This window comes from Heterodontus francisci, chromosome 3, assembly GCF_036365525.1.
Source record: "Heterodontus francisci isolate sHetFra1 chromosome 3, sHetFra1.hap1, whole genome shotgun sequence".
Taxonomy (NCBI): domain Eukaryota; kingdom Metazoa; phylum Chordata; class Chondrichthyes; order Heterodontiformes; family Heterodontidae; genus Heterodontus; species Heterodontus francisci.
Window position 1 is genome coordinate 167013434 of NC_090373.1, and position 22716 is coordinate 167036149.

The 22716-nt window shown below is 40.9% G+C and overlaps 1 protein-coding gene across 2 annotated transcripts in view; it reads right to left on the bottom strand.

The window, feature by feature from the left end:
• Positions 1 to 1410: 1410 nt before the first annotated feature.
• thumpd2 (THUMP domain containing 2) overlaps positions 1411 to 22716 on the bottom strand; it is a 34521-nt gene continuing 13215 nt past the window's right edge. The window contains exons 3-10 of one of the 2 annotated variants that reach the window (XM_068027441.1): positions 21758 to 22167; positions 17664 to 17741; positions 13221 to 13273; positions 12919 to 13006; positions 11224 to 11295; positions 10249 to 10363; positions 9106 to 9226; positions 1411 to 2727 (exon numbers count right to left, since the gene is read on the bottom strand). In XM_068027441.1, coding sequence (XP_067883542.1) covers positions 2406 to 2727; positions 9106 to 9226; positions 10249 to 10363; positions 11224 to 11295; positions 12919 to 13006; positions 13221 to 13273; positions 17664 to 17741; positions 21758 to 22167 — 1259 coding nt within the window. In that variant the 3' untranslated portion in view covers positions 1411 to 2405. The remainder of the gene's footprint in view (positions 2728 to 9105; positions 9227 to 10248; positions 10364 to 11223; positions 11296 to 12918; positions 13007 to 13220; positions 13274 to 17663; positions 17742 to 21757; positions 22168 to 22716) is intronic. The other variant, XM_068027449.1, reaches the window with a different exon arrangement.

The window sequence follows — 22716 nt, forward strand, 5'->3', positions numbered from 1 at the left end:
CCTGCCTAACGGAGATGCTGGCCAATCAGCGGGCCAGCAGCGCCACCGGATGTGCTGGCCACTGCTGGGACTGCAACCCAACCATCGGAAGTAAGATGTCAGGGAGCCCCGGAACGAAGGTAAGTTTTGGGGCCTTGCTGGGGGTGATTGGTAGGGCCCCGGCGAGGCAAGGGTGGTCAATTGGGGGGACAGGGGGCATGTTGGTTGTTGGGGGTGGTTGGGGCAGCCCTCTGTCAGGCACAGGGTGCCTGATAATGAGGACCACCCACCCCAGTCCGTCAAAAGAAAGCTGCCTGCTTTTGTCAGGCGGCTTCTCTTGAGCCTGGGCCACCCGACCGGCCTTGGGTAAAAATCCCCGTGGCTGTGGGGGAGGCCCTTAAGCGGCCATTAACTGGCCACTTAAGGGCCTTGATTGGCCTGGGGCAGGCGGGCCGTTTCCCACCCCCACAACCCCGCCTAAATCGCAACAGAGGAGGGAGCGGGTTAGGAAGGGCCCTCAAACCTGCCGCTCCATTTTATGCCCCCCGCTGCCACCTTCCCGCCCTTTGGGGGGCATAAAATGCTGACCATTAACTCCACAGATGCTGCCTGACCTGCTGAGTATTTCCAGCACTTTCTGATTTTAGCTCAGAAGAACTCTGCCACCCTATCATGATCGGTTTCATCAATTTTCATCTGGACTACTGTGCAGAAGATGAAACTTCACAACAGATACCAGGTGAAAGATAATAAATCATGTAAGCCCGTCACTGTACAGTTGCTGCATGCGTTCATGCCAACTCCTGCATACACCGTGTATTATCTGTACAACTGTAGAGCTGTCACCATGGATGAGCCAGTGTAGCAGTGAGCCAAGAGACACTAATGTTGAAAGAAGCTATATTCAAACCTGAGATAGTCTGTTCTGCTAAGTGGAAGATCCTGCATTTCTTTCAACACATCTTCTACACAGAAGCCAGATGTACAAGGATACAGCGTTTCCCTTTTGCCATGTATACTAAATAATGGTGTAGGTACAGAAAGTAATCCTTGAAATAATTGAACACAAAAACGTACTGATGAGGATGTACCATTTTCTGGTGATAAACTGCAATGAATCTCTCAATAAACCTATAACATTGACATTGCAACTGTTAATGTACTTCCATGAAGAGTGCATTTACTAGTTTTGAGACTGTGCTAACAGTGCTACTAGTACAAAAATTGATTCAATATAGAGTATACTCCCACCATATGCACAATACCAAAAAATATATTAATTTCACTTTTCCTCTTTAATGATAAGGCAGCAGCATATGTTGCACCCAGGTAAACTGACTGATGTTACAGGTCATCAGTTATTAGACGTTATTTGGATGCTGGTGTACTAATCATAATGTAGCTTATTTATAAATGAGTGTGCAAATAACAGACGTTTCAGTAAAATCTTTATACCTTCATTCATAAAAAATCAACTCAGGATTGTTAAAAACAGTGAAACTGCATGTTAACCTGTACATATTTGTCTTAGTCATGCTGAAAATACAAATTATACAACTGTGATCACGTAGCCCAACCAACCACGAGCATAGATGATCAGAAAGTTGCACATGTTGACTCAATACATTTTCATATCATTCAAATAGAAATCCGAAGTGTTTTATAACATTTTCAGTTTTCTCAGATAATTTATTCAGGTTATCACTATTTTTCGATATTATTGAGACTCCAAACCAGCCTCCGTTAATGTTCTACAGCATATTTTACCCCTTGGACTGCCAACAGATGAGGAGAATTTCAGACTCATTGGGCCAAATTTTCAGCTTGCAGACCATGATACTGAAACAAGTAATATTAATCATATAAACTAAAGATACAAATTTAAATAAAACACATTAAGACTTTGATCTGCTCACCTGGCCTTCCCTACCCCATTTTTTATTTTAACTTTGCTTCTTACATAAGATGTGCTTCTATTCATTGCACATTGTGGAGGGAAGAGCAATATCCAAAAAAAAGGCCTGTAATTAGTTAAAAACCATTCATTAGTTGGTTTTCAATCATGACTGATGAAAATAAGCCCTTATTTTAACCTGTTGCCTCCCGATGAAACTGGGATGTACTGTGGGGTTAAGATCGTGGCAGTGCAACACTTACTACCTTCTCATTACCGACCTTTGATCATTGATGCTGGATGCAGGTTGGAGTTGGGGTTGACATATTTAGACAATGCCTGGGATTTATAGTGACCCGGATCTCACATCGGTGAGCTTGCCTGTCAGTCACAGGCTCGTCATTCACCCATCAGGCCAAAGACTGATGTATCAATAATTTATTAATTTTATCTTTTTGAAAATGTCCTCACTTTGAATCCCTGCATAGTCCATGACAAATTGAACACCTTCTGTTTGAAGGGCAACATCCACTCATGTTACAGGAATTTTCTTGTACCTGTGTATAGAAGCTTCTGTTACACCAAGACTCACTTGGAAGATACCTGTTGGTAATAGGGAGGCCAAAATCTTTGTTTTAACTTCAGACTGCTCTTTTTCAGCTATTGACATGTCTTCCACATTGACATTTTCAACTGGATCTGAACTCTGTTCCACTGGTGTGGTATCTGTATTCTGCAGGGCAGCAAGTTTTCCTTTGTTACTCTGGTGGTTCTTTGGCCTCTGCCATTGCTGCATATGTAACGAGAGTTCTTGACTAAGTAGGAGAACAAGGGTTCCATCTGCGCTAAGGACCCTGTTTAAAAAAAGTGGACATAGGTATTAGAGAATTTACTCGACAGCCAAACTGAATTCTGGAAAAAGCTTTAAGGAGAGATTTACAATTTTAAAAAAAACTCTTTTTTTTATACGTTCAGGGGATGTGGGAATCACTGGCCAGGCCTGCATTTATTGCCCAACCTCATTGCCCTTCAGGAGGTGATGGTGGACTGCCTTCTTGAACCGCTGCAGTCCATGTGGGGTAGGTACACCCACAGTGCCATTAGGAAGGGAGTTCCAGAATTTTGACCCAGCGACAGTGAAGGAACAGCAATATAGTTCCAAGTCAGGATGGTGTGTGGCTTGGAGGGGGACTTGCAGGTGATCGTGTTCCAATGCATCTCCTGCTCTTGTCCTTCTAGGTGGTGGAAGTCGCGAGTTTGGAAGGTGCTTTCTAAGGAGCCTTGGCGCGTTGCTGCAATGCATCTTGTAGATGATACACACTGCTGCCACTGTGCATTGGTGATGGAGGGAGTGAATGTTTGTAGATGGGGTGCCAATCAAGCAGGCTGCTTTGTCCTGGATGGTGTCGAGCTTCTTGAATGTTGTTGGAGCTGCACACATCCAGGCAAGTGGAGAGTATTCCATCACACTCCTGACTTGTGCCTTGTAGATGGTGGACAGGCTTTGGGGAGTCAGGTGGTGAGTTACACAGGATTCCGAGCCTCTGACCTGCTTCTGTAGCCACGGTATATTTATGACTGTTCAGTTTCTGGTCAATGGTAACCCCTAGGATGTCGATAGTGGGGGATTCAGCGATCGTATTGCCATTAAATGTCAAGGGGAGATGGTCAGATTCTCTCTTGTTGGAGATGGTCATTGCCTGGCACTTGTGTGGCATGAATGTTGCTTGCCACTTATCAGCTAAAGCCTGGATATTGCATTTCTACATGGACTGCTTCAGTATTTGAGGAGTCGCAAGTGGTGCTGAACATTGTGCAACCATCAGCGAACATCCCCACTTGTGACCTTATAACTGAAGGGAGGTCATTGATGAAGCAGCCGAAGATGGTTGGGCCTAGGACACTACCCTGAGGAACTCCTGTAGTGATGTCCTGGAGCTCAGATGATTGACCTCCAACAACCACAACCATCTTCCTTTGTATTAGGTATGACTCCAACCAGTGGTGAGTTTTCCCCCAATTCCCATTGACTCCAGTTTTGCTCGGGCTCCTTGATGCCATACTCGGTCAAATGCTGCCTTGATGTCAAGGGCAGTCACCCTCACCTCACTTCTTGAGTTCAGCTCATTTGTCCATGTTTGACCCAAGGCTGTAATGAAGTCAGGAGCTGAGTGGCCCTGGCAGAACCCAAACTGGGCGTCAGCGAGCAGGTTATTGCAAAGTAAGTGCCGCTTGATAGCACTGTCAACAACACCTTCCATCACTCTATTGATAATTGGGAGTGGACTGATGGGGTGGTAATTGGCCAGGTTGGACCTGTCCGGCATTTTGTGTACAGGCAATTTTCTACATTGCTGGGTGGATGCCAGTGTTGTAGCTGTACTGGAACAGCTTGGCTAGGGGCGTGGCAAGTTCTGAGCAGAGGTCTTCAGTACTATTGCCGGAATGTTGTCAGGGCCCATAGCCTTTGCAGAATCCAGTGCCTTCAGTCGTTTCTTGATATCATGCGGAGTGAATCGAATTGGCCGAAGACAGGCATCTGTGATGCTGGGGACTTTAGCAGGAGGCAGAGACGAATCATCAACTCAGCATTTCTGGCTGAAGGTTGTTGCAAATGCTTCAAACTTATCTTCAGCACTGATGTGGATCATTTGGTTGCACTATGTTCATAACAGAACTCCAGTCTCAATCAGTATTCTGGTGTGAATTTAACCTCCTGGCTGCTAACTGAACTCAAATTTGAAATAGGCCCAACTGCAGCAACAGTCATGAAGCTCTCTTATCCAGGACAGAGGAGTTTATTTGATTGGCACCTTGCACAGGATTTCATATCCAAACCCAAACACTGTGGCTCTAATATGTACCAGGTACAGGAGGCACTGCACAAACTCCTCAAAGTTACTTTGACAGCCCCACCATCCCCTGTGACCTCTACCACAAAGACAAACCAGAGCAACAATGTCACAGGGAAACCATCAACACCAAGCTCCACACTAAGTCACATTACATCCTGACTTGGATCCAACTAGTGGGAGCACTATCAGCTCAGGAATTGCAGGAGTTCAAGGAGAAGGTCCACCACCAAAGACTCAGGGAACTTGGGAGGGGAAGGAATGTGATTTTAGCAGCATCAAATAAAAACAAATGGAACACAGACTAACTGCTAGCAGATTTTTCGTTACAGTGATTGAGATTAAAATCTCATGTGGTATTATATAACTATAATTCTAAATGAGCTGTTTAAACCAGGCTTTTTATATCATTGTTGAGAAACACAGGTTTTATTTTTGTGCATGAGGTCCACAGATCACCTATTTTAAAAGAAATCTACACAATGTCCAATAACATTGTTTCAATAAATAACCACAATAGTTTTTAAATCTAATGGCCTGTACAAAAAAATCCAGGTTATACCCAGAAAGATTACTTATCAATGACCATATAGATCCAAACTTACACTGATATAAAGTGATGGCCCAACAATGCTGTCATCAGTATATATGTTCACAATTCAGACAGACGGGTTCAGCCCTTGAAGCAGTTCAAGGCAACTCAGTTTTACTACAGCAGGCTGTAGCAGAGTCTGGTTAACTTGTAGGAGTTCTGGGACCACTACTAAAGGAGTGATTCTCTTTTGACCTACAAGAATCTCCTAAGAGCAGTGAAAAGTGCTCAGCAGCCCAATGCAAGAATGTTCAGTTGTAAGTGTCACACGAATAAACTGGTCATCAGTCCCACGATATGCAGAAAATATTCTCCATGTATCTTGGATCCCGTCTTAATCGCGGAATATTCTATTAAATGGTGGCACACCTATCTGGCAGAGGATGGATTACACCATCTTCTCTGTAGAAATTACCTACAAGGACAATTTTGTGTCAGACATCACTGTGACTGCAAATTCGAGGTCATCTAAGACTCTGCTGCCCATGTTTTTACTTGCACCAAGTCCCATTCCCCTATCACCTCTGTGCTTGTTGACATACATTGGCTTCCGGTCAAGCATCGCCTTGATTTTAATATTCTCATCCTTGTTTTCAAAGCCCCCATGGCCTCACCCCTCCCTATCTGTGCAATCTCCACAACCCTCAGAGATATTTGCACTCTTCTAATTCAGGCCTCTTGAGCATCCCGGATTTTAATCGCTCCACCGTTGGTGGCCGCACCTTCAGCTGCCTAGACCCTAAGCTCTGGAATACCCTTGCTACACCTCTCCATCTCGCTACCTTGCTTTCCTCCTTTAAGACACTCCTTAAAACCTATCTCTTCAACCAAGCTTTTGGTCATCTCTTTATGTGGCTTGGTAACTATCATATTTTGTTTTATAGTCCTCCTGTGAAACACCTTGCAAAGTTCTATTATGTTAAAGGTGCTAAATAAATATAGGCTGTTGTTACTTTATCACAAATCTCAAATGCTACAATATCACTTGGACCAGCTAAACTATTGCTGCAAAGGACGTCCTTACAAATGAGTTGCCCAGATTTACTGCCTCAATTGACAGATACTTGGTAGAAGATCCTGCAAGCAGATGATAGGCCAAATGCATCCTGATATTTTTTTTAGGTGCTTCCTTGATTATCATGTGAAAGAACACATTTTCCACACCAGTTTCCTGGTCTAATCATCTTTACGACTCAGGTAGGAAAGGAGTGACCAGCTTGAATGTTTCCTTCAAATGAAAGGACAGAGCTTTAAGATTCAGAATTGGCAGACAACCTTCAGGCTACAAAACATTAGGGTTAAATGTCAGGCCAAAAACAGTGACCCAAGCAATGCCTTGGAGGGAAACTCAGAGTCATAGAGTTATACAAGCACAGAAACGGGCCCTTCGGCCCAACGTGTCTACGCCGACCAAGAAGCACCCATCCAATCTAATCCCATTTTCCCGCACTTGGCCTGTAGCCTTGTATGCTATGGCGTTTCAAGTGTTCATCGAAATACTTCTTAAATGTTGTGACGGTTCCTGCCCCTACCACCCCTAAAAGGCAGTGTGATCCAGATTCCAGCACCCTCTAGGTGAAAAATTTTGTTCCTCAACTCCCCTCTAAACTTCCTGCTCCTTACCTTAAATCTATGCCCCCTGGTTACTAACCCCTCCACTAAGGGAAAAAGTTTCTTCCTATCCATCCTATCAATGCCCCTCATAATTTTGTATACCTCAATCAGGTCCCCCCTCAGCCTTCTCAGCTCCAAGAATAACAACCCCAGCCTATCCAGTCTCTCCTCACAGTTGAAATGCTCCAGCCTAGGCAACATCCTGGTGAATCTCCTCTGCACCCTCTCCAGTGCAATCACATTCTTCCTATAATGTGGTGACCAGAACTGTACACAGTACTCCAGCTGTGGCCTAACTAGCATTTTATACAGCTCTAACATAACCTCCCCGCTCTTATATTCTATGCCTTGGCTAATAAAGGCAAGTATCCCATATGCCTTCCTAACCACCTTATCTACCTGTGCTGCTGCCTTCAGTGATCTATCGACAAGTACACCAAGGGCCCTCTGACCCTCTGTACTCCCTAGGGTCCTACCATCCATTGTATATTCCCTTGTCTTGTTAGTCCTCCCAAAATGCATCACCTCACACTTCTCATGATTAAATTCCATGGGCCACTGCTCCACCCATCTCACCAGCCCAACTATATCATCCTGTGATCCAAGGCTTTCTTCCTCACTGTCCACGACACCACCAATTTTCATGTCATCTGCGAACTTACCGATCATACCTCCTATATTCATGTCTAAATTATTAATGTGCACTACAAACAGTAAGGATCCCAGCACTGATCACTGAGGTACACCACTGATCCCTGAGGTACACGATTGGTCACAGGCCTCCACTCGCAAAAACAACCCTCAACCATCACCTTTTGCCTCCTGCCACTAAGCCAATTTTGGATCCAATTTGCCAAATTACCCTGGGTCCCATGGGCTCTTACCTTCTCACTCAATCTCCCATGCGTGACCTTATCAAAAGCCTTACTGAAGTCCATGTAGACCACATCAACTGCCCTACCCTCATCTACACATCTAGTCACTTCCTCGAAAAACTCAAATTTGTTAGTCACGATCTCCCCCTAACAAAGCCATGCTGACTATCCTTGATTAATCCCTGCCTCTCCAAGTGGAGATTAATCTTATCTCTCAGAATATTTTCCAATAGTTTCCCTACCACTGACGTTAGACTCACTGGCCTACAATTACCTGGTTTATCGCTGCTACCCTTCTTGAATAATGGTACCACATTCGCTGTCCTCCAGTCCTCTGGTACCTCTCCTGTGGCCAGAGAGGATTTGAAAATCCTCATATGACTGCTCAGCATACAAAAATTTCTTAAAGGGGCAGTGTTTCCAGGTAATTTCCTCCATGGGATGACAGCAATACATTAGCTGTATGTGAAGGTTGCTTACTTAACTACCAAGTTACCATCTCTCATGTTATTCCCAGTGATCACAAAAGCAGGATGGTGCAGGCTATTAATAGCATGCTCAGTGTAGCACCTTCAGGGAGGAAGTACTAGTGGTTCAATACACAAACAAGTCCACCAGAAAAGGGCAAACTTATCCTCCAGGAAAAGGCAGTATCAAAAAGTCTACACTACCATTCAGATTTAGGTCTAAAACTAGATATTTCAGGGTCCCATTTGTGTTCTATTGCAATAAAATAACCCTATTTACACATCTCCCAGGATATCACAAATTCATTTCATAAACACGTCCCAGTGAAAGTGAAAGAATCTAACATGGTGCAATAAGAATTACACTTCACTGTGCCTATAATGAGAATGTATGGTCTTGTTTTCCCACCTCTATCACAGACTGGACTAACAAGTATTAAACATCTCCTCATGTGGCTGTGGAAATTCCATTACAATCTGTGAAAATCAAACTCTGATAAGATGAACTTCTGTTTAAAATCTATTCCCAAGGAGTTTGCAAGTAAATTCTGTCGTCTTAATAGGAATTAATGATATTTGATCACTTGAAGCCTCCATCAGTATTCCTGTGTTTGAAATCTCTATTTTAAAACCATGCAACAGAGAATACTGCATGGGAAATCAGAAACAGTTGTAATATTTATTTACATTCTCAATGCAATTCTAAATATCTGCAAAAATATAGTTTTGCCATCTAAATAATTAATTCTCCTCCCTTTCTGTACTCCACTCCCAATTTCAACCGAACAGCTAAAAACAAATCTGGTGTGTAAAAAGAGGAGAGTTATCCTACCTCACCATCTCTTTGAGGATGTATGGCATTATTGTCTTTGTATCCTGGGAAATTTTAAATTTTTTTCCAAATGGAATGTCACAGATGACTACATCAATGCTTTCTGTAAGTAGAGGTAATCCTGCAACACATAAATCAAAGTAATCAAATTTAAATGTTTTAAAGTGAAGCAAAATTCAATTGAGAGCACAAACCCTTCTTTAGAAGCAATAAAAGTCAAAGTTGAATTGACTATAGTCAAAGTCTACTGAGAGGTATCAACTATAGTACTAATTAGCTAATTAACTCATTAGTTTTCGTACTAATCTAGTTTGAAGAGTGTATCAACATCAAGATTCCTTTTAAAAGAATCAAATAGATACAAAGCATGAGGATCAACTTTGTATTCTGTCCTCATTCATTTTAAATAACTTTCTTTAAACAATGAGATGATTGAGTGTTACTAAATGTACCTGTGAGGGAGGCAAATTATCTCGAGAGATACACTCTATATCAAGGATATATCTAACTCAAGGATCATTTGTATACATTATTTAAGCTTCCTTATATAGGCGAGGTCACAGAAGAGGATGTAGATCTCATTTATCCCACTTGAGCTGACAAACATACCTTTAACAAGTGCCCTTAAATAAGGCTGCAACTTATCCATTTGAAATTATATTGCATTTGTCACATACTGCATCATTTCACTACTATGGGCATTGCCTCTGCAAGTTTGTGTTGGAAGTACATAAATGTTTTATACTTTCAACAGCACTGGAAAAGAGGTTGTCCAATATACCTAAACCTTGAATGGTAATTTGAGGAAAGTGAAAGATCCTTTCAGACATGCAATTCACATTTAGATCTAAATTGGAACACTGAGGTTGTACTGTAAATGCAAACAAGATCTTTTCTCTTTGTAAAAGAAAGAAAGCAGTATCAATCCATTTTAAAACAGCCATGACACAGAGATTGCTCCATCAGACACCAAGAGGCAGCCTGACCAAACATCATGCTGCATGTTTTCTCAAGTAACCAGTCACATTCAAAGTTTATGTAACAAAATAGATTTAAAAAATTCCAGAGTTGGATAAGGAATTTTTGTTTGCATCAAGGAATTGCAGAACTCCTGCTTTCCTCATAAGTTACAAAATTTATTACCTGTGACAGAAGCTCTTGTTAAGTCAATTCTGCTGGTCAGCTTTGCAAAACACACATTGGCAGATGCCACCTGCAACTGTGAGGCAGTATTGTCTATTCCATGATAATATGCATTCTAGGAAAACAAAGATAAAATCAAGGTAACTGCATCAAGAGGAAAATGTTCATAAGTAAAAAAAGGGCAGGTTTTCATTATGATTTCTAAAAAGGTAAAATATTGTCTCATTTCTTCCCTGTTAGGTCCGAAGCCAAGCATTATTTGTTGGCCAAGGTGTGTAAGCAACATGCTATCATACCTCTGCCAACATATCTCAAGCCAGTTATTTGATAGTGCATCAGAATAGTAGAAGCCATCCAAAGGTTGTCACTCCCCGTGGGGAAAACATGTGGCCTATGATCGGTACCTCAAAATAATGGCAGTCAAGACTGAGAACATGCAGTTGTGCTTAAAAAGATCAGCTGTGCTGTAAATGTAGAAATATGTTATCCAATAAGACTTTGTATTTTGTTGAAATAAAAACAGAAAATGCTGGAAATACTCAGCAAGTTTGGAAGCATCTGCAGAGAGAGTTCCGATGAAAGGCCATCAATCAGAAATGTTAATTGTTTCTCTCCCCATAGATGCTGCCAGACCTGAATATTTCCAGCATTTTTAAGCAATTTTCACCACGTTTTTTTAAAAATACATGACTAGTATATCCAGCAATTTATTATACATTTCCTCTAGCTTTTAACATATTGAAATTGACATTCATCAGACCTCCTCAGCAATTTCTGCATTACAGCTACAATGCTTTGTTCGTGATTAGCAATCTTTAACTAATGCAAAGTATAGATAGACACATGAATGAAGTACTTGAAGCAAGACCCCATTTCCAATATTCTCAGAAGGAAGGGTTAAGTCCTACCTTCTCTACAATGACTACACTGTACATTTACAAACCGTCACCAAGCTGGAGTTGAGAAATTACTTACAGGCCATTCTTTGGCAGCTTCCAGCAAAATGGTTCCTAATCCACACATTGGATCGAGTACAAATGAACCAGCCTAGAAACAAGGAAAAACTATTTTTGTGTTCATTTTCTGCATGAAAGGGTGGTAGAGACAGGAACCCTCACAACATTTAAGTCGTATTTAGATAAGTACTTGAAATGCCATAGCATACAAGGCCACGGGCCAAGTGCTGGAAAATTGGATTAGAATAGATAGGTGCTTGATGGCTGGCACGGACTCGATGAGCCGAAGGGCCTGTTTCTGTGCTGTATAACTTTATGATGTAACTTCCAAATTTTATTTTAATTCTACAATTAACAATTACACATTAGATGCAATTGGCCAGAATGCTTCACACTTTCATGAAAGCAGCCCTGTGGATTCCAGCAGAGGAGAAATGCAAGCACTACATCACTCAACATATTCTGGACTGCCATTTCACTCTCATTTCCATTCTAACTTTACAAATCTTACTCATTTTCCAGCATACAAAACCATGGAAATAATTGAAAAGGAATTTCACTCCTGTTTGGACCACAGAATGACTCCAACACCTGCAGGGTTAACCTCTTAGACCAGGTGATTGCACACTTGAATCCCAAACTTCCACCTTCAGGCCCAGTCTATCCATCACTCACTTGCCTGGTTGGTTATATTTTATCAGTTCTCATTTTAGACTAGATATGTACATTGGACCAGAACTGAGATCACAAAGGACAGAAACAAACATTTCATAATATACTATTACTTCCATTAATGAAATCATCGCTCAAACTTCCAGCAAATTTGAAAAATTGTTACTTGTCAGATTGGAAGTCACGACATGAGAACATATAGAGTCACATCAGTCACATCGATTTGCAGCTTGGAAAAAAACCAAGACAGAGTTTAAAAACACCCTACATATGATCATGGGACATAATGGATACATTGGCGCAATTCAAGATTTTAAAGGTAATACAGTTAATGTTGCGTATATGGACTTTTAAAAGGCATTTGATAATATAACACATAATAGACATGTTAGAAAAATTGAAGTCCACAAGATTAAAGAAGATTTGCCAGCATGAATCCGAAATTGAATAGGAGAAAGAAAACAGGAAATAGTGAACTGTCGTTTTTCAGACTGTGGGTAGTATAGCGTGGTATCCCTCAGGGTTTGGTACTCGGACACCTTCAGAGATATGAATGATTTAACAGAGGTGTTCTAAATTATGAATGGCTGTGACAGAGCAAATAAGGAGATACTGTTCGCAGTGGCAAGAGGGGCAGTAATCAGAGATCACAGATTTAAGGTAATTGGCAAAAGAATCAGAGGGGAGATAAGGAAAATTTTTCATAATTAAACACAGCAAATTGTTATGATATAAAATGCACTGCCCGAAAGGGTGGCAGAAGCAGATTCAACAATAACATTGAAAAATTGGATATATACTTGACATGAAAAATTTTGTTTGTTTTTGAGGAAAAAGCAGGGGAGTGGGACTAATAGGAAAGGTTTTTCAAAGAACTGGCAGAGGCACAATGGGCTGAATGGCCTCCTTTGCTGTAGGATTCGATAATCTCATTTCTGTATTCAAATGGCTCTTTGTAATTTAATTGACCTTTTGTTGCTCTTGTTTCCATTTATCATCCACTATATGAACAGAAATTCCAATTATTCTTTGTATTACCTACCTTGATGTCAGCAAGATATGCCATAGCCCAAGCCACTGTAGATCTCAGTCCAGCACTTTTAATATAATCCCTGCTGGCTAAAGGAAGTCTAGAAATGTACAAGATTCCTTAGTTGCAATGTGTGTACAATTAAATTGAAAAAAATGAACTCCTCAAATTATTTACAAAAAGCTTCAAAAGTTCTTCATAAGAGACCATTAACAGATTTGCACCTGTGATAAATGGTAACCAAGGCTGCATGTTAAATCTTGAAGAATTTAATAACATGTTAAACTAAGTATTCTAGTACAAAAAAATTCTACCTTACAATAGGAATACCGACCACACAATGAATGTCACTTAAATGGATGTAGACCTGCAAAGAAAATGTTATCAAATTAAACTTAGCTAGCACAACAACATGCTCGGTCTTGTTTATTATTTTATAAGCTATAAGGTCTCAACTACTTTGAAACTATGTACAAAGAAAAATGGAGCCTGAGTTGCTGATCCTATAATGATATATTAAACTAGTCAATTTTTCATGGTGTTGCACTTAGTGAGTCAATGCCAAGTGCAGAGTTCCAATGAAGCAGGGTTAGAGGGCAGGAAACAACTGGATCAGAACACATGGTTGTAATTCAATCCCATTTTATAGACATATATTGTCATTGTTTTGATACTTTTTCTAGTTGGCCTCCTGTAATGTTGCAGACGAGGGGCTGGATTTTCTGTGGTCCCCTGAGGCGGGGTCGGAGGTGCGGGTGGCACAGAGTATTGCGATGGGTGGTGGGGGGTGCACAAGTCTGTCACCTCCCTGTTGTCCAGCGATCGTCCCGGGAGAGGGATAGGCTGACCCACCCAGAGGCCCTTAGGTGGCCTATTAACAGCCAATTAAGGGACTCGTCCCACCGCTGCTGGGATCTTATCAGCCATTTTGGGGGGGTGGGAGAGAGGTTTCTGTCATGCGGGGAGGACGCCTTGCAACATGAGGTGCCCTCCCTGCGGACTTGCCGGGGGGGAGGGATCCCTCCTTCATGGGCAATTTGTAGCCCACAGAGGACCCCCACCAGGAACAACTTTACCCCAGGACTCCCCTCCCCCTGGATTGCACGACCACCCTCCCAGCACGTCCTTTTCAGGGCCTTCTGGGGCAACCCCACCTCATACCTCTTGTCCGGGGTTTCACTGCTGGGCCTGGGTCAGAGGTCTCTGCAGTACCGGCAGTCGCCACCACTCCAGGTGGTTCTGCTGATACTGCTGAGCTGCCAGCCCTGCGATTGGACGGCAGCTCATCGAGGTGGGATCCCCATCTTTAAAGGCTGAGGGCTGGAGGTACAGGGGGAGGATGGGATGGTAGGGCTTGAGAATGACAATTGAAAAGACAGGGAAACACTCAGCAGGAAAGGGTGGGGTTAGAAGAATTCTATAACATTTATGAAAATAAATTTAGTAAGTGGTCCTTCTCGGAAGTTGGGGTTAAATTAAAATAAGTTCGAGCAAAGGAAACTTGACATAACCCTTCTCTCCCTCAACCTCTGCTCCCCTCTTCCCGAGCCATTTTGATATTAGAACTGACCAATAACTAGCAAAACGCTGATTGCTGGGGGAAAGAGGACTTCTAGAAATTAGTGGGAGACTAGGCAAATTAGATGTCCCTTTACCTAATTTAAGTTCTTGCACCTTTGTTCGGCAAGAGCAGAAAAGTAATGGGGTGAGGAACCCAAAAAGTATTTTGCTCAATAAACTCCTTTCACAGCCCATTTATAATTACCATTTGTACTTGAGTAAAAGTCGAATTTTCCAGGCTAAAATTGGGGGGAAAAGAGTGAGAGGTCACCTCTTCACGAGTCATATTTTTCACCTTTTCTTGATAAAATAATACACCCTGGAGACAGGGTGTAGAGTTGGATGGATGCGTGGGAAACTACATAGCCATTCTGGCGACGTTCACTGATCCAGTCTGCAACTTTACCATCTAATTACAGCCACTTGCTAGGTTTTCTCCTCTTGGCACATTAAACTTGGGCATCTTCATGAGCTATGTGGAAAGCTTTCTCCAATCTTTGACATTCTTCTCTGATAGTTTGAATTCTTTTGCTGCCGCACAATTATTCGCCTCTCTGCAGACTTTTAGTTTAAACTGTGCTGTGTACTAGTCGTTCTTCCTTGACGCCATATTGAAAAAATGTGGGGATCCTAGCTGAACATTTGTTAATTATACTAGTGTGTGATTAGAATGATCTGTCTGTTGTTCTTAAAGTTAAGGTCATCCTTTACATGAGATATAGAAAAAATTCAAAATGTTTTGGTCCAGAGTCATGGGTCACCTTTTACACGAGATCGACTTTCAGACGAGTAAATATGGTACTATATTTGCTAACTTTGATGAAACATTGTTTATGTTACAGATCAATTTTAGCCAAAATTAAACAGGCACTTTGTGTCCCCACTTCTCTCCCCAGTTACTCCAGTGAGGCAATCTTGAGGACAAGAGGTGGTTGGTGGGGGGGGGGGGGGGGGGGGGGGGTGCGGGAAACAGATCTTACACTGGTCTTGGGATCAACAGCAAAGCAGCCAAGTTGGGGAATAACGGAGCAAACATGGGATGGGTGGGGTAAAAGTGGAGAAACAGAGAAGTAAAGAATAAGAAACTAAATAATTGATACAAAATATCTGTGTTCTAGCTTTAGCATTCCAGGCAGAAATTTGGAGGTCTAGCTATGGACGATAGTGCACTGTGTAACAACCAAAAATACTCCATTCTCTCATCAGTTACAAAGTTGCAAACATTGCAAAACACACCGGCTGACAGTGATAAATTGAGGCAAATCATTTTTCTGTAAAATTGGAAATACCTAAAAGAGGTTATTCCTGAAACATTAATCACTCTTTTCTTTACACATGCGGATAGACCTGTATACTTGCAGCATATTCTGTTATTTCAGATTTCCAAACAACTTCATCAGATTTTGTTACTGAGTCAAGGAGATGAATATTTGCAACTCAAGATCTTTGTATCCTGACAAGGGAGTCCTTGATGACTGCACTGGACATAAAAAAATGGTTTCATTTTGAAGTATTGGCATACTGCAACTTGATTGCATACACATATATTAAAAAAGGTGTTTAATATTTTTAGCTTCATTCAGCAAAAATAAAGATGTTAAAATCCTGCTTTTGCAGATGGCCTTCACTCAGCACCACAAATTCTCATATTTGGCAGGTACATGGCCATTTGTAAATAAAAACTGTCTAATTAAAACAATGTAGCAACAACATCTGTTTTAAGTGAATTGTTTGCAGAAGCACCACCGATCCTTGATTTAATAAATTTTACCAGCAATTTGACAGCCAATCAAATTGTATCATTTGAGTATTGAAAAAGGATTTCAATCCTAGATTACACTGTATCCTTTATTAATGTTATTTCACTCTACTTCATAGTACGCAACAATTTACATATAAACATTTGAAAACTGTTACATTCAGTATTCAAAAGATGGCCTGAGAAACAAAGTTTTCAAGGGAAACCAGAGTGCTTTCCATTCTGAGAAATTTGCGCAATTTTCTTACTGTACACTATACTACACAGAACCTTAAATTGGACTACTGGAAACGTGGTCATCTCATTGGCTATATACTGTACAAATCAGAATCCCAGATATATACTGTACGTTCTGATGAAGGGTCACTGACCTGAAACTTTAACTTTGCTTCTCTCCCCACAGATGCTGAGTATTTCCAGCACTTCTTGTTTTTATTTCAGATTTCCAGCATCTGCAGTATTTTGCTTTTATATACTGTACGGATTTGAACCCCGGATACATACTGTAAAAATCTGAACCCCAGCTATATACTGTACGAATGTGAACTTCGGATATATATTGTACGAATCTGAACTCCGGGCACATACTATAGAAATCTGAATTCTGGAGATGTGTATATATATATATATATATATATATATATATATATATATATATACACACACACACACACACACACACACTGTAGAACTCTGAACTTTGGGTCAAATAAATGTCATGGGTGTAGGGGATGGTGGGAAGGGATGAGCTTTAAATTTTGTTCAGACTGGCACAAAGGGGCGGGCGGGGGGGAGGGCAAATAGTTCATGTAATTGTTATTGAGGGGGTGGGAAAGGGGCATTAGAATGTTATTTGATACAGCCCCCCACAAATGTATCTTTAAAAATTTAAATGTGGCGTCAGGGCCGGCTACCCTTTAGAAATGGCGCCAACGCGGCACACACGCAGCTAATACCATTGTTGACGTCGGACAGCCCGGCCCCTCTACGCAATTGGGGGGTGGGCCACCTTGGTTATTTAAATGAGCAGCCACACAGGAGATTGCAGCGGTTCTGCAGCGTGCTGCCTGCACTTTGAGCCCACTGCCAAGACCAGCAGCAAACTCGGCCTGTTGACTCTATTTCTCTCTCTCTCTCCACAGATGCTGTCAGACCTGCTGAGTATTTCCAGAATTTTGTGTTTTTATTTCAGATTTCCAACATTTCTGCTTTTGTCTAAATAGGAGGACCTTTGCTGCCATGATAGGTTTCAATTATAGTGTATGATTACATGATTTAGTGACAATATCAAGTATGCGATTAGGCAAAAACAGACTAAATACAAAATTGTTCATACAATAAATTAAATTAACACTGCCCCAGAAAAAGGTTTCTTTGCAATCTGAACTTTTAAGCATCCCAGTCATTACCACAAGCCATTGAAAACTGCAGTTCTTACCTCCATCATTGGGTTTCTCAATTCTGCTTTCCAGCCCATTTGTCTGCCGAGGGCAACCCCAATTGCTCTTCCTAGCTCCTGTGAAGAATCAATTACCCAGAAAAAATATTTATTTATTTTACTAGAATGTGTCCATTTATAAATGAAACAAGTTGCCATGAAATGTAACAAGTTTGCAAAGTTCTTTGCTTTACTAAGCTGTGCCTTCTACTACAATGAAAACTGTCACATCATATTGTCTGCACAGAATTAAGTCAACTTTATCGAAACTTTCCCTTCGGAGATTAAGTAATTTGGATACAATCCACATTGGTGCAAAGTGTTTGTTGGCTCTGGAAGACAACAACTAATATATGAAATAGCCTTTTCTCATTTCACTTCTAAAACATTCTTGCTCATCATAACACAATTTCCAAGAAATATTTTTGGCATCTCAGATAGAATGTCACAAATCAGAACAGATGACACCATGGAAGCAAAACCACTGGAACTATTTACAAATTCAATGAAACAATTTAGCTCCCATTTAAAATTACGTCTGATTTATCTAGTTACTTATCTGAATGTGATAAACTCAGTGTGATGGGGAGTACAATATATTGTCATCAACTGTGAGCATCACAGTTCATGAATGGTTTCAACATAATAAAATGTCCAAAAGTACCCGAGGGGAGAATCTGCATATCAAATAGCAACAGAACAGTTGGGAAAGATTACTGAAAGCATGGTTAAATAGATACATTTTGAGAAGGTTTTTAAAGTAAGAAAATAACGTAAATACAGTATTGCTGAAAATAGAGACATGTTGTCAAAGCTTTTCATCTTGCACTCATCAGGACAATCCACAAGACGTCTCTATTTTCAGCAATACTGTATTTTGTCTCCATTTTCAGCAACAAAGTTCTGTGCTACCAAACGACGAAATGTAAATACAATTTAAAATACTGACAATGGAATGTGGATTTTTTTCAGGATTTATTTTTTTGCCCACAAGCATGTTAGTCTCACTGTAAATTATGTTATACGATGCAAACATGGAATTTCATATTTGTTATTGTAAATTAATTTCATGATTACCCTTGACAAGATAAGCTTTTTCTCTTTTAGCACAAAAGGAATAGACTTAAAAACGTGCATTTATATTGTGCCTCACGTCTCTTAAAAAAAACCTAAAGAAAAATCTCAAAGCACTTTACTTATATTATTCTGAAGCAAAATTTCTATTATAGTGTAATTACTATTGCTATATTGTATCCAACAAGATCTTTCACACAGCAATGAAATGATTAACCAGTTCCTCTGTTTTTGGTTGAGGAAGGAATGTTGAAAAGACTATAAATGCAGTGGAAAAGGTGGAGTGTAGATTCACCAGCTTGTTAACTGAGAGAAGTAATTATAGTTATGAAGTGAGACTTAAAATTTAGAGCTTTTTGACTACAGCTGAGAGGATTAAGAGGTGACTTCAAAGATTATTCAGAGTGACGATGAGCTAACCAATGATAATGTTTCATCTGGTCTGTGAAACTGTAACAAGAGTCAAAATTTTAAAGTCATAAAACTTAAAGGGTGGTTAGAAAAAATTTCTTTACACATAAGGTGGTTGCAATAAGCTTTAGTAAGTTAATGTCCTCTGTTCAGAAACAAAGCTTGCACATTTATACACTTCAACAAGTATAGTTCTCCTTTGAAAACCTCTATGGTACTACTTTGCAGGACTTCAAGTGGGATTGGAATAATGTTCAGTCAACAACTGATCATGTTAGTTCAATTATCTATTAATGACTTCCAATGCATATGCAATTGCTGCTCTTATACCGCAATGCAGCTGTATTCACAGCATCATTAAAAGCAAGGTCAAATGATATAATGGAAGAATTATGGATGAGGGAATGTATTGAACTCTGATACAATTGGCGATTTACAGCACCCAATCAAATCATTCATAACAGAAATAGCATCTTAAGATTAGCAAGTTGTCCAGAATGGCAATCATTGAAAATCTTGGTGATCTTCAAGTTGTATATCTGTTAAAATGATTTCATGGGGGCTATAATTTATTTTACTGTTTAATTATGCTCACCAAAAGCAGTTCTTCCATTAATAGTTTTTGCTCTGCTATTAATGATGCTGTGCTTTTGCTGCCTGCATGATGGGTGAAGAACAAAGGCATCATTCCCCCAAGTAATCAAACAGCATGCTGGCACTCATTTTCAAGACTCACACATGAATAATGTTCAATTGGAAGAGGTGTTGGACAGTGTTGGCACCTGTAAACTAGCAAAAATAAAATCAACAACTTGAAGAGGAGTGGAGAAAAGTGAGCGATTTAAAAAACTTCCTCAGTTTAATTCACAAAATTCTCCAGTTTTTTTTCCATTTGTTCATCAGATGTGAGCATCATTTGCATTTGTTACCCATCCCTAACTGCCCTCGAGGTGGTGGTGATGAGCTGCCATTTTAAACTGCTGCAGTTCATATAGTGTAGGTACATCCACAGTGGTGTTAGGAAGGGAGTTGCAGCATTTGGACACAACCACTGTGAAGGAATGGCAATACAGTTCCAAGTCAGGATGGTGTGTGGTTTGGAGGGGAAATTGCAGGTGGCAGTGTTCCCATGCATCTGCTGTCCTTGTTCTTCTAAGTGGTAGATATCACAGTTTTGGAACATGCTGTCAAAGGAGTCTTAGTGAGTTTCTGCAGTGCAGTGAGTTACTCGCTGCATTATTCCCAGCTTCTGACCTGCTCTTGTAGCCACAGTTTTTACATAGCTGGTCCAATTAAGTTTCTGGTCAATGGTAACCCCCAGGATGTTGATGGTGCAAATTCAACGATGGTAATGCTTTTGAACGCCAAGGGGAGATGGTTAGATTCTCTCTTTTTGGAGTTGGTCATTGCCTGCCTTTTGTGTAGTCCTAAAATTATTTGCCGCTTATCAGTGCAAACCTGAATGTTGTCCGGCTCTTACTACATGCAGGCAGGCACTGCTTCAGTATCCGAGGAGTCACGAATGGTACTGAACATTGTGCGATCAGCAAATATCCTCACTTCTGGCCTTATTTTTTTTTTTAAAGAGATACAGCACTGAAACAGGCCCTTCGGCCCACCGAGTATGTGCCGACAAACAACCACCCATTGATACCAACCCTACAGTAATCCCATATTCCCTATCACCTACCTACAATAGGGGCAATTTACAACTGCCAATTTACCTATCACCTGCAAGTCTTTGGCTGTGGGAGGAAACCGGAGCACCCGGCGAAAACCCACACGGTCACAGGGAGAACTTGCAAACTCCGCACAGGCAGTACCCAGATTCGAACCTGGAGCTGTGAGGCTGCGGTGCTAACCACTGTGCCGCCCTTATGATGGAGGGAGGGTCACTGATGAAGCAGCTGAAGGTAGTTGGGCCTAGGACACTACCCTGATGAACTCCTGGGCCTGAGATGACTGACCCCCAACAATCACAACCATCTTCTTTTGTGCTAGGTACGACTCCAACCAGTGGAGAGTTTTTGCCCCGATTCCCATTCACTTCAATTTTGCTCAGGCTCCTTGATGCCACACACAATATAATGCTGCCTTGATGTCAAGGGCAGTCACACTCACCTCACCTCTGAAATTCAGTTTTTTGTCCATATTTGGACCAAGGTGGTCATCAGGCCTCGAGCCAAGTGCCCCTGGCGGAACCCAAACTAAGCATCAGTGAGCAGGTTATTGCTGACTAATTTCTGCTTGATAGCACTGGTCGATGATGATCAAGTATAGATTGATGGTGCGATAATTGGCTGGATTGGATTTGTCCTGCTATTTGTCCATTTCTTTAGTTTTGAACTGTTTTGTTATTATAGTAATATAGTAATAAACTGCAGTGCAAATATCTTCATGTCATCACAACAGAGTTTGTTCAAATGCCAACACATATTTGTGCTAGTAATAGTTTTAATACAAATATTGTAAACATCCAAGTTACAAATTTGCTATAGTTCTGCAAACATTGTTATACATGAGTAATATCCCTCTGAAGCTTTGCTCAAAAGATATCTTAATTCCTTGGATGTTAAACTACACAATTGGTTTCAAAACAATGCAATTACCTGTGAGGTAAACGCTTTAGCAATTTTCCCACTGCAGCGACAAGATACTCTAAAATGCATACAGGATGCAGCACCTCGGCTCTTGGGATTAAGCAGCTCATTAGGTGAAGCTGTTGTCTGTATTGGTGTGTTATTCTGGCAACTTTCTTGAATTACTGAATGAAGACCATGTTGTCCTGTTTGACTTTCATTCAAGACTGTGGTTGGAGGTTTATCCAGCTCTAACTTTGGCCTTTTTCTTGTTCCACTGCTCTCCTGCTGTGTTGGCCGTTTTATCCCAGTTTCAATCATATCTGAAGTGCATTCTTGTTCTTTGCTAAACTCCTGAAGAGACTGCCATTTGGCAACAACATCCAGCCATTGACTAGATTCTCCAATCACACATTTCTGAAGAATGTGAACTCCTTTTCCTTGGAATTCAAAAGAAAGAAAATTTGTTTGAACTTTGTTGTTATATAGTCAAGCCTAAATTCAGCACATTTCAAATCCAATAAAACATCAAGTAGCAAATAATCAGGACTGCTGAAACGCATATTTATAACTAGCAGCCCTACCAAATTCGCAGTCAAACTTTACAAATTTCAGAGTCACAGCATTTTAAGAATTTCATGATTTCACGTATTTAAGCTGTAAACTTCAGTGTCGCAACAAACCATGAAAATGATCTATTTAAAGCAGAAAAAAAGGATTCTGGTTTCAAATGGCATTTATTGTATACTCAAAAACTATCGCAAATAGATCACATTCTTTACTCACTGAAGTCAGTGGTTGAACGTGAGCACGGAGCAACCTGCAATTGTCTCTTTATTCCCTGTCTCTGTGCTCTGAACACCTGTCCATGTTTAGACACAGCTCTCCCCGTGTCCACAGAGCTGTTGGAATTGTCAGACAGTGCGGGGCTAGCCTTGCGAGGTGGGAGATTCTGCATTCCACAAAGTTCCAAAACTACAGCACAGGAA